The following is a 16,446-nucleotide window of genomic DNA, read 5'->3' as shown; positions in this document are numbered from 1 at the left end:
AGATTAGAGGAAGCGGTATGCAGACGGGGATTACCACTACCTCTGATGTGGCGAGAAGCGTGCGGAATACATTGCAGTGAATAGGACAGACCTCCCAAGCAGCAGCAGAGAGAACACCGCATGGAGGGACTCGGCCAGCTTCTCCTGTTTCCGCATGCCTACCGACAGCTTAACGCTAGCCTACAGCGGAATATCTCCGCACTCCTATCACAACTAGAAACATTTTTATGAATGACCACCCAGAAGGCTGAAATACCGACAGCGGTGTTTCCCCGCACGGATTTACTTTACCGACAGCACTTTTATGAATCGAGGCCAATGTGTTAAGGGTAGGGGGAAAATAAAATCAATGGAAACAGGCATCAAATAAATAAGCATCCTTTCTCCAATTTCTCAGCACAACTCAATTCCTAACGCCTTTATAACAGAACTAGAAAGCTGAATTAGCTGATGCAAAGTACCGGTAGCTTTGGTAAATAATGCTTTTATATCTTGTAACTATGTGGACAGGTAAAGAACAATGAACCATTTCCCTCTTTTAAGCACATGGAATACATTTCACTAACAAATTAGCAAAGTTTAGTCATGGCCAGAACATTTCACAATAAGGCTTTTGTCTTTTGTATGTTGGCATTTATGCTCTTCCAAATAACATGAAAGGTTTGTGAACACATGAATTTTTTTTTTTTTTGTGCACATTATTTTAAATGACCCCAAATCCACTTTTTTTTTTTACGTGCATTAGTCTCCACATTTTTGTCTGTATGAAGTCTTCCCCAAATCCCTTTACTAAATCTACAAAAGCCATAAGAATGGGTCAATGGGTTTTTAAGGGGATGATATTGTTCTTTACGCACATTTGATTAGTGTATCTTGAATAATCATTCATCACATACAATTGTACATTTTATTTTTATGCCATGACATTTACAATTTAAAAAACAATGTTCACATTGTTTTATCTGAAACACCAGCTGTAGGACATTTACATAGGTCCTCAAGTATAAAATAACCAATATCTAATTTTAAACTTTATTGGTTTTAAACACGTTAAAACAAAACAGGTAAACTAATACACTAAATTAATAAAACACCTAGAAGGAAAAAAGTATTACACAGCAGTTCAACAATTGTCAACATTGGCCTCAATTCACGGAGCTTTATCAAACACTTTATCAAACACTTTATCAAACGTTTGATAATTTTCCTCATGGGTAAAATCTAATTTTGAATTCATTAATTGTTATAGATTTATCGAATGTTTTATCGATGAAATGATCAATAAATCTATAAAACCTTAGTGAATTCAAAATTAGATTTTACCCATGAGGAAAATTATCAAACGTTTGATAAAGTGTTTAATAAAGCTCCGTGAATTGAGGCCATAGACTTACAGTCCTACACAACAAATACCGTAATTTTCGGAATATAAGACACTTTTTCTCCCCCAAAACTGCGGGAGAAAAGTCATATATTCCGAATATACAAATAGAAGATCAAAATCACAGCTTACTGTGGCTTGTCGCGGCATTGCATATCTCCCATGTACTCTGCCGGTACTGATGTCTGCCACGTGCTCTGGCCGGCTTCGGCCGGCTTTGCTGTATGTCCCCACCGTGCTTCAGTCGGTTATGGCAGGCTTTGCTGGGCACAGTGTCCCCCACATGTTGCAGGCTTTGCTGGGCTCCTTGCCTGGCTCTGCTATAGGAAAACATGGTCCCCGCTACACTGTAAAGACCTGCCATGCTGATTAATGGCATCTCCCATGCTCCTTTGCTGACTGTAGTCACGGGTTGCCATGGTGATGCAAATCAGTGGTGACGCGATGTGATTAGCAGAGCTGGCGCCTCCTCCCCTCTTGAATGATAGCGGCAAGGGGAGGAGGTGCCAGCTCTGCTAATCACATGGCGTCACCACCCCTTTGCATCACTATATGCTTGTAAAAATACGGCGTGTGTACGCGCCATAAGTTGCCAAAGATGGTTAGATATCGTTCCCTGTGTCTAGGAGGGTGGCTATTTTTCTGGTCACTAAAAAGGTTGTATATTATTTCTTTGTGTATATTGATGTTTTATGTGGATTTCTATTCACCCTCCAGGTGTTATTTTTGTTTTTCGCTTGTTTTGTTCTGTCGTTATTGGTCTCCTTTTGGATGAATAAGCATTTACTTTAGTGAGGCTGATGGGCTTTCTTATTGGCTTACCTGTTGGATTTAAAGAAACTTGAAACTTTAAGAACAATTTTACTTTTGTTGAGAAGTTTGGCTCTATGTATTGCAAGGATTAATGTCAAACATGTTTCCACATCATTTCTGATTTTATGTGCATATAAACACATGCATTTCACTTTGCTTCTAACAGAAACTGGTAGTTAGAGGTTTCCTGCCAGTCATAGGATTAGCCCAGGTGCTGTAAATGGCTGCATAGTGTAATGGTTAAAGGGACCCCAAGCAGTAAAAATTAAATTGGTACTTACCTGGGGCTTTCTCCAGCCCACTGTAGGTCGGGAGGTCCCCCGGCATCCTCCTGGCTCCTCTCCCGGTCCCTCTGCCGCATAACGCACAGGCGACACCTGGGCCGTGTGTTGGGCTCCCACTTTCTGATCGGTGACGCTCGTCGTCATCATGCAGGCTGCTGCACGTCATCCCGGTGGCCGGAGTGACAGTACTGCGCATGCTGCTACTGCCTGTAGAGTGCATCCTAATCGCTGCAGCTCTGGCACTTTGAGTCCGACAGGAGAAAAGCGTGGTATAAGCGTTAGTCTTTGTAAATGAACAGCAAATCCTCTTGCCCTGTGTAGCAAATAACTCCTGACCTAGGGTGAGAATTTCTGGACAGATGCCTAACTGTACACTTAGAGTTTGGGGTGCACCACATGTTTTATTGCCTGGAGTGACAAAATGGCTAGAGGCACCCCTGCTGCAGGGAAGAAGAGGAGCAATTTGCATTTACGAAAAAAAGCTAGACAGGACAATCTATTGTGCATGTGATGTGTAGATTATATACTTCTTCATAGAATTAATTTGTGTACAAGTGCGGATTGAAAACAATTTGCATCATGTCCACATGCTAACAGGCCATTTAACACAAGAGCACAATTCAAAAAGTTTATTTTCTAAAATATGTAGGGTATATTCAAACCTTTCATGTTCAATTTCTAATAAAGCTTAGCTGCAAAGAATTTATTTTGCTGGGAAAATTGTATATACTGCACAGTGCTGAGTAACATTTAAATTATTGTAAATAAAACTTTAAAAACTTATGAAGAAGCAAAAATAAAGCTAACAGAAATAAAATAATTTAATATGTATATCAAGACGGTATATTACTTGTTATTTTTATAGGCTTGTAATTAGTGATAGATGCAAAACTGAAAAAATGCACCTTTATTAGTGGCCAAGCATTTAGTAACAGGATGCATCTGGGGGAGTGATCCTGCAGAAGGTGCTCCTGAACCACCCGCAGGCCAGATCAGGAACTGCAGGTCTTTTTCACAGACAGCATAAGGCCACCCAGGGCTGGTTCTAGACTATTTGCTGCCTGAGGCAAACTGATGATGATGATCCTCCTCCCACCTCCCCCCAGATTTGGAATGACCGCACAGCACCCAAAAATTTTCACTCCGTACAGGTAGGTAGCTAGGTATAGGTTCCCCCTGTATAGGGTAGCCAGGTATAGTTGCACCCATTATATTATCCCCCAGTATAGGTAGTATAGTTGCACCGGTATAAGTGGCTAGCATAGTTGCCCCAGAATAAGTAGGTAGCTACTATAGTTGCTCCAGTATAGGTAGCTAATATAGTTGCCCCCAGTATAGGTAGTATAGTTGCTCCAGTATAGGTAGCTAGTATAGTTTCCCCAGTATAGGTAGGTAGCTAATATAGTTGCCCCCAGTACAGGTAGTATAGTTGCCCCCAATGCAAACTCCCCCCTATCACCACCGATCCTATTACCTTCTCAGCGGCAGCTTCCTCTACAGTCTCCATTCCCCTTGAATGCGGATGCTCGATGATGCACACAGACCTCAGATCAGAGAGACCAGCTGAGCCACTGTGACGGGAGAGCAGCTCCTGTAGCAGCGCATACACAGGAAGTAATTACTTCCTGTATACGTGCTGATAGCAAGCGGGCCACTGCCCTGTCACAGCGGCTCTTTCTGATCTGAGGTCTGTGTGTAGCGGCGACGGCATGCAAGGGGGATGGGGACTGTAGAGGAAGCGGCCGCAGAGAATGCGTCACTTGGTGTCAATGGTGGGACAGCGCTGAGGCCACCTGCTGGAGGATTGCAGAAAACCAGGGCTGCTTAAAGTGTACCCGAGCTGATGCTCAGGTACAAATTGAGATACTTGCCTAAAGGGAAACCTCAGGAGCCTATTGAGGATTCCCTCGGTGCTCTGATGTTCCCCGTCACTGAGCGTGGCCCCCCGGAAGATTAGCAACAAGGCATGGCCACCGAGCACCTAGCATGCGCAGTAAGCCAGAGTCACGGGCCCCGTGCTCCTGCGCTGCAACTCTGCAAGAAGAGGAGGTGCAAGGTCCCAATGTGGAGAGGGGCTGCGCTCAGTGACAGGGAATATGTAGAAACTTTCCAGAGGCGCCAATAGAATAAAAGTCACTTAAACGAGCTTAAAACCGATGGGGCAGTGGTGGACCTATCCCATCCATGCGGACAAAGCAAACAAAGGAAGGACTGTGGCTTCAACAGTCAAACAACGATTTATTTATACTCCACAGTAAAAAAAAAAAAAAAAAAAAAAAATGACAGGGAACATTGGACCACCAAGGGAAGCTTTAATAGGATCCTGAGGCTTCCCTCTTCAGGTTAGTATCTTATTTTGATCCCAAGCTTTGGCTCAGGAACACTTTAACCTCCCTAGCGTTCTGGACGAGCTAGGCTCGTCCAGAGACGCCAGAGGCCACCGCTCAGGCCCTGCTGAGCCGATTTGAATATTTTTTTTTTAAACACGCAGCTAGCACTTTGCTAGCTGTGTGTTTCTCCGATCGCCGCCGCTCGCCGCCGATCCACCGCGTAATAGGCCCCCCCCCAGACACCGTGCGCAGCCTAGCCAATCAGTGCCAGGCAGCGCTGAGGGGTGGATCGGGACTCCCTATCATGTCACGACGTCAATGACGTCATTCCGTTCGTCGCCATGGCGACGGGGAAAGCCCTCAAGGAAATCCCGTTCAGAACTGGATTTCCTGACGGGCATAGGCGCCGGCGGCGATCGGAAGGGTGGGTGGGAATCGGAAGGGAGGGGGGTAGCATGTAGCTAGCGCTAGGCTAGCTACATTATTTTAAAAAAAAAATAGGTATAAAAAACCATGCGCAGCCGCACGGCTGGTTAGAAAGCCCAGCAGGTTACTTGAAGTCCACAGAGCCCTTTGCTGGTGGCACAATGAAAGTCCGGAGCAGTCAAAGTCAATACTTCCACCAGCATGCAAGAGAAGCAGTTTGGAAATGTGATGAAATATTTATGCTAATTCTATTTCAATTAACTGGTGCACTTTCTGTACTGTATGATTTGAAGAGATATTGTTTAAAGGGACTCCGAGCTCTGGCTAAAATAAAAATTTTCACTTACCAGGGGCTTTCTGCAGCCCAGTGCTGGTCGGGACGTCCCCCGCCGGCCTCCTGGCTCTTCTCCCCACGGCTGTCCATATAGGGCTGTCCGGCGGCTCCCCGGGCGACAATGCCCGAGTGTCGGGGCTCCTCCTTCCGCAAACCTCATCAATGACGTCGCACGCCGGCCGCCTCGCGTCATCACGGCGGCCGGCGTGACAGTACGGCGCATGCGCGATTAAATCCTGGGCACAGGACGTCTGCAGGGGGTCGGTAGAAGCCCCAAGTAAGTTCAATTTTTTTTTTCTTTTTACTTTATTACAGGTTTCCAATAAAGGGGCTCTATGGCGAAAATTATGCTGTTCCATCATTATCCCCACATAATTTATTATGGACAGCAAAAAAAAAAAAAAAAAAAAAAAAAAAAAAAAAAAAAAAAGCTTTAAAGCTTTAATATGGAAAGAAAAAAAAGCTTTAAACACATCACTACACACCTGTGCTGAGTCATTAGTGAGAAGAATCTCACAGACTGGATTTAAGCCATAGACTCTATCGATAAATCAGAAATCGATTCTATTAAAATCGATTCATGGCCAATTTCAATTGATTTCGATCTGACAGGATGGAAAATCTAAGTCTATCTGCTGCTGGCAGCAGATCGATGGGTCATAGAGTTGCATTGGATCTAATGGTCCAATAATGCATTTAGATCGATTTTCAATAGATTTCAGAATGATCTGTTCCTAATGTGTGGCACACGTAAGATAGATTCCTGTCAGATTTCACTTCACCGGCATGATCTGACAGAAATCTATCTGATGGACGATTCTGCTGCAAATCTACAAGTGTATGGGCACCTTAACTGCTGCTGACACTCTACAGCTGATTTACAACACTGGGAGCTCAGATGCTACAGACAGAGCTGTGCTATGTAACTAGCGAAGTAAATAAATAAATCGGCTGCTAAGTAATACAGTAACTAATTACCAGTAGAGATGTCGCAAACCTCCGATTTTAGGTTCGCGAACCCTGTTCGCGAACCTCCGCGAAAGGTTCGGTTCGCGAACCGCAACAGACTTCAATGGGGAGGCGAACTTTGAACATTTTAAAAACTTCTACCGGCTGGAAAAATGATAGAAAACATGTTTCAAGAGCTCTAATACCTGGAGGCACACCTGATTGAGCGAAATACACATCACTGCTGGAGGACCCGCCCTCCCTCCCACCTCCAAGCAAGGTCCTTATACCATTTGACTCAGTTGTCTGCCTACACTAATTAGTTATGGGACAGCTGCTACACACTCTGCTAGGGAGATTTTAATTAGCCTCTTGTGGGTCTCCTCCTCCCACCTACCCTTCTACCTATTCCCTCCTCCCTCCTACCGGAGGGAGGAGGGTCTCATCTGCCAGGGAATTATACTATTTCAAAAACCAGTTTACATCATACCATAGCTGGGAATCAAACCCAAATCTCACTGTGTGGTGGGCAAGCACACTAACCACTGTACCACAACAGTAGTAACTGAAGCTGGCCTAAAATTTACCATGTATGCTGAATGCAATAGAAACATTAGGTTGCTTAAAGGGAACCTTAACTGAGAGTGATATGGATGTTTCCTGTAAACAATACCAGTTGCCTGGCAGTCCAGCTGATCTTTGACTGCAACAGTGGCTGAATCACACCCTGAAACAAGCATGCAGCTAATCCAGTCTGACTTCAGTCAGAGCCCCTGATCTGCATGCTTGTTCAGGGGCTGTGGCTAAAAGTATTAGAGACACAGGAGCAGCAGGCAATTCAGGCAACTGGTATTATTTTAAAAGGAAAAATCCATATCCTTCTCCGTTTAGGTTCCCTTTAAGGATTTGTAGCATAAAAGCCAACTCACATTGGCTGGGATTTGAACCTGGGTCTCACTGTGTGGTGGGCAAGCACACTAACCACTATACCACAACAGTAGTAACTGAAGCTGGCCTAAAATTTACCATTTATGCTCAATACAAGAGAAAAAGTAGACAAGACAAATAACATTTATATCACACTTTTCTCCTGACGGACTCAAAGCACCAGAGCTGCAGCCACTAGGGCATGCTCTATAGGCAGTGGCAGTGTTAGGAAGACTTGCCTAAGGTCTCCTACTGAATAGGTGCTGGCTTACTGAACAGACAGAGCTGAGATTTGAACTCTGGTCTCCTGTGTCATTTAAATCATTTGTCACCAATACCCATTACTCCATAAAGAAACATCTCCTGCCAGTCCAAATTCGTTATTTACGTGATTACTTGTGCCTGTCATCTCCAGCATGTTGGCAGAACAACTCAAGAAGCCCGGAGCCGAAACGGCCAACATAAAAGGAACATTCTTAATAAATTTCCCATGCACAGTGTTTCACGCCACTTTCACCTCATGCACCAGAGCAAACCCGACACTTTTTCCATCACCTTAATAGACACCATTAACCAATCAGAACCAGCGGCATTTGAGAAACTCAAAAAACTAGAAATGTACTGGATCCAGACTCTTAGGACACTCGCTCCAGAAGGATTTAACGAGGTCCTAGAAAAAAATCTATTAATTGTCTAAGCAATATATTCATACTGTTCCGTTCACACTTTTATCTAGTCCTCTCTTTTAATTTTTTAATTTCTTATGTTATGATTTTACAGTCTTATATTTTTACTGTAAATTATGTACAATCTATACATTCCTGGAAGTGAGCCCTCACAGAGGTGCCTGGCTCTTCTACTGACCACATATGGTAAGTCCCAGCTGTCTTTCCTTATGAAACCTTCATTTTTTTCCATTGCTTGTGAATTTTTGCATTGAGAATTCGGTTGTTGATTCGAGGTTTATCTTTGATTTTTACATTCTTTGCTTTTAGCTCAATATTTTTGTGAAAACATATAGAACTATATTTTAGCGCAAAGCGTCCAAAACAATTTTTATTTTAGCCCAAAAGATCTGTGTTTTTTTCGTGGATATGTGCAATGTACGCAAAAACCGCGCAAGTTAACGGGAATTTATTTATTCCCCCCCCCACCAAAATTGTTTTTTTAAATTAAATATTATTATTGCAAGATTTTATGTGAAACGAATAACAGTTTTGCTCATCACTGCTCACAATTACCTTTTCCACTGTTTTTATCCCAATCACCCCCACTTTTTAATATCTATTTCACCTCTGATGTTTGATATTTATTTATAATTTTTATATATATTTTATTTTTATACAATTTAATGACTGTATGACTACACATGGGTTATGAGCCAATTATCTCTGTTTACAGCTATTGCTCCGTTGTTATTGCCTGATGAAGCGGGATCAAACCTGCGAAACGCGTTGCATATTTGGAGTTCATAAATAAAATATATTGACTGTGTTTACTACAGTCGTTGTGTGTCTACTTGGAGGAGGTAAGTCCACCACTACCTCCTCTATTTACCAAGAATTTGGTTTTTAAGCTCATTTAGCTTCCTTTTATCCTTTTGGCGCCTCTGTTCTCCTGCATAACCTTTAAACACAGACTATTTTGAACATTATGCTGTCCATATTAAATAAATGATGTGGGGATAATGGGACAGCATAATTTTCATCATTGTGCCCCTTTCAGATGTCTACACTCAGTATTCTAAACTCTGCTGGGGTGGAAGTTCCTTGGCTGTATTGGACAAGAAGCAAGTGTGTGCAGGTGCACCCAAGCTCATATAAAGATCTTGAATATTGTATCTTTAAACAGCAGCAGCAACCCCTGAGAGCATTGTATGCCGCATTGTCATCGCTCCGCCCCACTCAATGGAAACAAATGTGTGTAGATGCACCCAGAGGTCATTAGGTCTAACATGCAGAATCTTTAAATAAAAGACAACCTCCCAGTGCACGGTTCTCTTCCTTACGTCGCCAGCCAGAATCCACTTCATCACGCACTGCATTGTCATCCCTTCTCCATAGAGAGAGGTAGGTTTGCGCAGCACTTTACCCTGAACTGTTACACGAGTGATCAAGTCCTGGTACCTTCAGGCAACAATCATTGTTCACATTTACGCACTGTAATTAGTGAACAAAGGACAATCTGGGTAGCTCTAGTAGCAGTGCAGCAATGTAACCGATTCAGAAACCGATTCACCATCAAATGTGAAATGTCTGTATCTTGGTGCTCAACACATATTACCACATTGCATCATGATCTCCTACAAAAGTAGGAAGGAAATTCTTGCCTGTCATAGCAATTATCTGTTTCCTGTTTGTCAATACAGCTCATGGGTCTAATGTGCTAGGAGTCTGGTATGTGCAAAATCTGAAACAACATGATGTCGCTCTCTCACATGGAGTTATGTGGACAAGTACTTCTCACGTAGAATGAAAAACAAAGTAGTTAAACAACGGAACAATGAAAAATTCATTCATAGAGAAAAAAAAAAAAAAAAAGCAAAAAAGATACACCATTTCTTATGGAGGAAAAGATATGACATTAAATGAGGACAATTATTCTCACCCCTTTCTGCAGAATTCTTTCAGGTGAGCTATCTTTGATTAAAAACAGACAAACAAAAAAACCAACTCATCCCAAAGTGACCCGGGTGTTAAAATTTTTTGCCATGTTACAGGGTACACGTTTGGTTTAGCTTCAGTCCCCAAAGGTTTGGCCTGGGCTGCATGCTGCGGATCATATTCATAAAATTTCTCCCTCCTTCCTCGCTGCAGAGTCGCGAGTAGAATACAGAGGGTTAAAGGACACCCGAAGTGAAAATAAACAAATGAAACAATTGTGTCCATCTTCCTTCTCCTAAAAATGACTTTTCAAGATATTCCACAGTTTTAATTTTATGTTTAAACCTACTTTTTAAGTTTTAACAGTTTTATTCTTTTTGCTCAATGACACATTCATTGAAGAATGCCAGAGCTAAAATCTATGAACCATTCACCCTTTTTATCTCTTTCCTGCTCTGAGAAGCCATTTTCTGCTAGAAAAGTGTTTTATAGTTGGAATTTCTTTTCAGTGAGGGTCACACTGTAGTCACTTCCTATCTGAGTCAGGACTGAGTGAGCCACTTACATACCTGATATTTAACTCTTTCAGGCAGAGAAAGAAAAAAAAGGAACACAGCCTAGTTATTTGTGTGCTTGGCACTGTACATACCCATGTCTATCTCATGTCACACGTCACTTTGGGTATCATTTAAAACTCCCATACACCATGCTTCCTGCATCAGGACTCCATGGCCACAGGGCGTCATGTGACATGCCGCCAGAACTTGCCAGTATATTTCATGCTGGCTGCCAGCGTGTAATACACTAGCATGTCCTGGCAGTGTGTTACGCAACGCCCTGTTGCCATGGAGACATGATGCTGGAATCTGCGATCAGGTGAGTTTCAACCCCGTTATTTCCCACTCGCGACTCTGTAGGGGGGGGGGGGGATCCGGTTGCTTACCTATCAGCAGGCCGGATTTACAGCACACCCAGGTTGGATATGGCCCGCAAGCCATAGTTTGCCCAGCATAATGAAGAGTTCATAGGAGTTCCATTCTATGATGTCTAGGCCCTAATGCAGACAAAAACCATGACATTCCCACCACCATGCTTCACAACTGCCATTAGTTTCCTTACGAGAAATTGGGCTTTTCATTGTACTGTGCCCAAATAGCTATTCTGCCTCATGTTTCTACAGCACATTGTTCCAGGAATCTTGGTCTATGCCTAGTAGAGATGGCCCGAACGGTTTGCTGGCGAATGCGAACTTGTTCGTACGAATCTCAGTGGTTCGCGTTCGCCGCGAAAGGTGAATTTTTTTCAAAAAAAAAAGTTTGTGTTCGCATTTTTCAAATAAACTTTAATGCCGCTGACTTTAATGGTTAATAGCTAAGCCCCATTACATGCTATAAACCCCAAATGATCTGGTTCTTTTTAATGAATTGAACCGAATGAATCGGCTCTGAACCAATTCATTAGATTCAATTCATTAAAAAGAACACGGATCATTCATGAACCGGTTAGTATAGCTTAGAATGCGTCCTGTGAGGACGCATAGCTGCCAGCTCCCACTGTCTATCCCCACCTGCTTTCACCTGCCTTCACCTGTGTCACCCTCACCTAGCCTGGCATCCGGTGCACCCATGGGTAAGGGTGACAGCTGAGGAGGCGGGGAGGACAGCGGGAGCCGGCAGCTATGCGTCCTATGCAGATGCATTGTCTGCTATGTGGGGGGCGGCGGAGATCTTCAATCAACTTATTTGAAGATCGCAAGATGAGAGAATATTGGCGTGGGACATTTCCAAGGATATTGGCATGGGAACTTTTTTTTTTTTTTTTTTTTTTTATAAAGATACAGGTAAGCATTTTTGGTTAATTAAGAACATTGAAGGACGTGTTTTTATTTCATTTAACCATTTGTGGAAATGGGTAAGGAGTACTTTGTACCCCTATACTCATTTCTCCTGGGAGGGGGGTGGACATCTGGGGTTCCCTTCTTAAAGTGGACTCCCAGATGCCACCATGAATCCCCCCCAGGGAGTCATCGCCCCTACCTCCTCCTGGGGCACCAGAGGTGGGGAAGAGCCCCTTGTCCATGAATTGGACAAGGGCTCGGGGGGAGAGGGGAAGGCTTGGCCGCCCCTCTCCCCCAGAGCCCCCCCCCCATACCATGGACCATGTGGGCTGGTATAGCTCAGGGTGCGCAGCCCCACGCGGCCGGGGCTCGGCATTCTGGCTATCCCAGCCTGCATGGGGGACAAGGGGTTACAGAGAGCTCGGTAGGGCGGACCCCACGTCATTTTTTTCTGGAAATTTCCCACACTGAACATAAAAAAAAAATTAATTAAAAATAAAATAATTTTTTTTAAAATATTATTTCCCACTAACTTTTTAACATATCCTGCAAATTTGGTGTTGTTAGGATGTAAGGGGCCTTTGCTATTCAAACACAGACAAACACAGAACATTTATATCGCGCTTTTCTCCTGGCAGACTCAAAGCGCCAGAGCTGCAGCCACTAGGACGCGCTCTATAGGCAGTAGCAGTGTTAGGTAGACTTGCCAAAGGTCTCCTACTGAATAGGTGCTGGCTTACTGAACAGGCAGAGCCAAGATTCGAACCCTGGTCTCCCACGTCAGAGGCAGAGCCCTTAACCATTACACCATCCAGCCACTGCGTATTAACTGCTAAAGTCGGCGGGAATTGTTTCCCTAAGAACTGTCAATGTATACTGTTTTTCTTTGAAATTTTAAAAATCGATTTTCTCAAAAAGTATAAGGTCTTTTTTGAAAATGTTTTTCCTCTTGTAGTCACTGTCCTCTACATACCCTGCAAATCTGCTGATTCTACTATGTAAGGGGACTTTACTATTAACCACTAAGGTCGGCGGGCGTTTAATTTTCCCACGGTCAGAAGGAGAATTTTAAAATCCATTTTCTCAAAAACTATAAGGTTTCCTCTTGTAGTCACTGCCCCCTCCATGTGTTAAGACCCCTTGAAACATCTTTTTCCATCACTTTTGTGGCCAGATACAGTGTTTGTATTTTTCAAAGTTCGCCTGCCTATTGAAGTCTATTGCGATTCACGCGAACACAAACTTTTGCGGAAGTTCGTGTTCGAGGTTCGCGAACCCAAAAATCGGAGGTTCGAGCCATCTCTAATGCCTAGGTCTTTAGGAGCAAATTTACTCTTGCACTGATGTTCTTTTTGGAAAGGAAAGGTTTTCTTATGTATGCATCTTTCTTCTTTTTTTTCTAATGGCAGATGTGCATATTGAGGCACTTCAAAACAGTGGAATTATAGATATCTAGATCTGGATGCTGAGGCTGCAAGCTGTTGTATTACACCAGGGATAGTTTGTGTGAATGTGAATAAGCAGGTACACAGATGTGATTAGCATGTTCTGCCAGAAATGGAAATGTGCTGTAAGAAAGTGAACTCACATTGGGGTAGTCAGAATGAGTTACAGAAAAGCTGGACTGCAAGACCATTGGGTGTAAATGAGCAGAGCAAAAAGAATTGCACTTGTGTCATTTATGTACAAGTTTCAGCTGACATACAGTACATCCTTGTCATGTGGACAACGCACTTCTTCCTTGTCATGTGGCTTCCCCCCTTTTCAGAGCACCATGCCTCCTGCCGGTAGTGGCAGAAGCAGTGAGGGTTGATGGTGTTATCCTATCACCCCAAATACATAGCAATCAGATAAGCAATGCACTAGCAAATGTGTATAAGAATCTCTATCCTGTGGCCTCTTACACATCTGCCCAAAGTGTGTAAACCAGAGAGTCAAGAAACAGACTCTAGGTCCCAGATAAAAACCTTTTTTTTTAACACTCACCCACTGTTGGACACCATCACTTTTCTTATATGTTCCTGTCCTCCATCATTAACTACAAAGCCGAGTAACTCCAGTGCATTCTGTACTCCAGGCTCATCAAGGAATCTGGAAAATTAAGAAGGTAAATATTGACTAGACAATATGTATTAAATTTAAAAAAAAAAAAAACTATAAACACACAGCTTCAAAGGTGTACAAAAGATGTACAGTATGTGTTGAACAGGTCTATAAATACTAACACTACCAGCAACAAATCAGGCCCGGATTTCCCTCAGAGGAGCCTATAGGCACAGATGTCCTGAAACCTTAGACTTCGCCTTCCAGGCACCAACAAATCCACACCAAACTTCACCGGAAGTGTGCTGGCTGTCCCAGCTGTCACTTCTCTCCAACTTCCCTTGCCTGTCAGATAGGTAGCTACAGGTGCCAAGAGGTAGCTAGAGGTGCCCCAAGTATAAGTTAGCTGGGGCAACGTCAGTATTAAGTAGCTAGAGGTGCCCCTGACTGAAGGGAGTTCTCGTCAGTGAAATGCAGAGTAACCTCTCATTTATACTCTCATCAGGACTCTGCATAGGGAAGGAGGGAGGGAGGCACTCGGAGAGGGGAGTGAGCCGCCTCTCAACCAGGCGCTTGTAGGCACGTGCCTACAGTGCCTTATGTTAAATCCGGCTCTGCAACAAATAGTAATAGAATATATGTACACCGCATTTATTGACAGTGAGTTTCTTGCTTAGAGTCTTAGTAAAAAGAAAAGCAGGATTCACTTAATGAAAATAAACTTATTTTCACTATTACAGTAAGGCCAGCTTGTAGCTGGTATTCCTGAAGTCAAAAGTGCACTGCTGAGAGCTCCTTGGATACTGCAGCCTGCAGGCCCCCTGTATGACTAGCCATCTTTTTGAAGGCTTGCTTCTCCTTCCTGTGTTCAAAGAGTATCTATCATAAGAAAAGTTTTGTGTTTGGTGGAAACCGCTCCAAAGCAAGAGTGATAGAACTATTTTTTCACAGACTGAATAGTGGCTAGTGTCCAGTCTTGATTAAGATGATAAAGGACCTTATGCTGGGTACACACCATGTGTTTTCCCACTCGATCGGGATCGATTCGACTATTTCCGACATGCTCGATTCGGGCTTCGATCGTTCCTGCCGTCGATTTGCATGTTAAGTATGCAAAATTGACGGCAGGAACGATCAAAGCCCGAATTGAGCATGTCGGATATAGTCGAAATCGATCCCGATCGACCCACGGATCGAACGGGAAAACGCATGGTGTGTACCCAGCATTAGACATGAGGCTCAGTCAGGGTAGAACTTAAAGAGGAGCTCAAGTGAAAATAATGTAATAAAAAAATACAATAATTATGTATAAATGATTTAGTCAGTATTTGCCCATTGTAAAATCTTCCCTTTCCCCGATTTACATTTTGACGTTTATCACATGATGACATTTTTACTACTGGCAGGTGATGTCAGTGGAAGGAGATGCTGCTTGCTTCTTTGGCAGTTGAAAACAGCTGTAAACAGCTGTTATTTATCACAATGCAATGAGGTTCACAGACAGAATACTGTCAGGACCATGGTCCTCCTGACATCACACTGTGGGAGGGGTTTCACCACAATATCAGCCATACAGAGCCCCCTTATGATCCATTTGTGAAAAAGGAAAAGATTTCTCATGGGAAAGGTGGTATCAGCTACTGATTGGGGTGAAGTTCAATTCTTGGTTACGGTTTCACTTTAATACTACTGTGCCATTCATGAATGTATTCTCTGCTCTTTGTTTAACATGGTGGCATCATAGATAGATCTCTCATGCCTTGCAGTATTACAGATCTGAGTTCAAACCTTGGCCAAATTACTATGTTCATGAAGTTTTTATCTTTTTCTAATATTTGTGTAGGCTTTTTTTTTTTTTTTTTTTTTTTTTTTATGTGAAAAACACACATTCTAGTAAATGTATTGGTTGCCTCAAAATTAGCCTTAAAGAGTCTGAAGCGAGAATAAATTTCGCTTCAGACCTCATAGATAAGACAAGACAAATAACATTTATATTGCGCTTTTCTCCTGGCGGACTCAAAGCGCCAGAGCAGCAGCCACTAGGGCGCGCTCTATAGGCAGTAGCAGTGTTAGGGAGACTTGCCAAAGGTCTCCTACTGAATAGGTGGTGGCTTACTGAACAGGCAGAGCCGAGATTCGAACCCTGGTCTCCCATGTCAGAGGCAGAGCCCTTAACCATTACACCATCCAGCCACAGATAGCAGGGGCATGAGTGCCCCTGCTAAAATGCCGCTATCCCGCGGCTTAACAAGGGTCCCTGATCCCCCAAATCCCCTCCGTGCAGCGGGGGAGCGCTTCCACATTGGGGCAGGGCTAACCGCCGCAGCCCTGCCTCCCGTTTAGCCGCGGGATAGCGGTGTTTTAGCAGGGGCACACATGCCCCTGCTAACTATGAGCTCTGAAGCGAGATTTATTCTCGCTTCAGAGTCTCTTTAAGGTACGTACACACGACCAGGTTTTTCACCCAACGTGTCGTTTGAACGACAACTTGAACATGTGTACGTGCAGTCTAGCGACTGA

At 43.4% G+C, this 16,446-nt stretch overlaps 1 protein-coding gene across 1 annotated transcript in view; it reads right to left on the bottom strand.

The window, feature by feature from the left end:
• LOC137536721 (uncharacterized) overlaps positions 1-16,446 on the bottom strand; it is a 52,429-nt gene that overhangs the window by 18,229 nt on the left and 17,754 nt on the right. Inside the window, exon 3 of the mRNA XM_068258944.1 lies at positions 13,870-13,974. Within this exon, the coding sequence (XP_068115045.1) occupies positions 13,870-13,974 (105 nt within the window). The remainder of the gene's footprint in view (positions 1-13,869; positions 13,975-16,446) is intronic.

The sequence above is a fragment of the Hyperolius riggenbachi genome, chromosome 10 (genome assembly GCF_040937935.1).
Source record: "Hyperolius riggenbachi isolate aHypRig1 chromosome 10, aHypRig1.pri, whole genome shotgun sequence".
Lineage (NCBI taxonomy): Eukaryota > Metazoa > Chordata > Amphibia > Anura > Hyperoliidae > Hyperolius > Hyperolius riggenbachi.
Note: the sequence above shows the minus strand (reverse complement) of the source record. Positions and strands in the feature narration are given on the sequence as shown.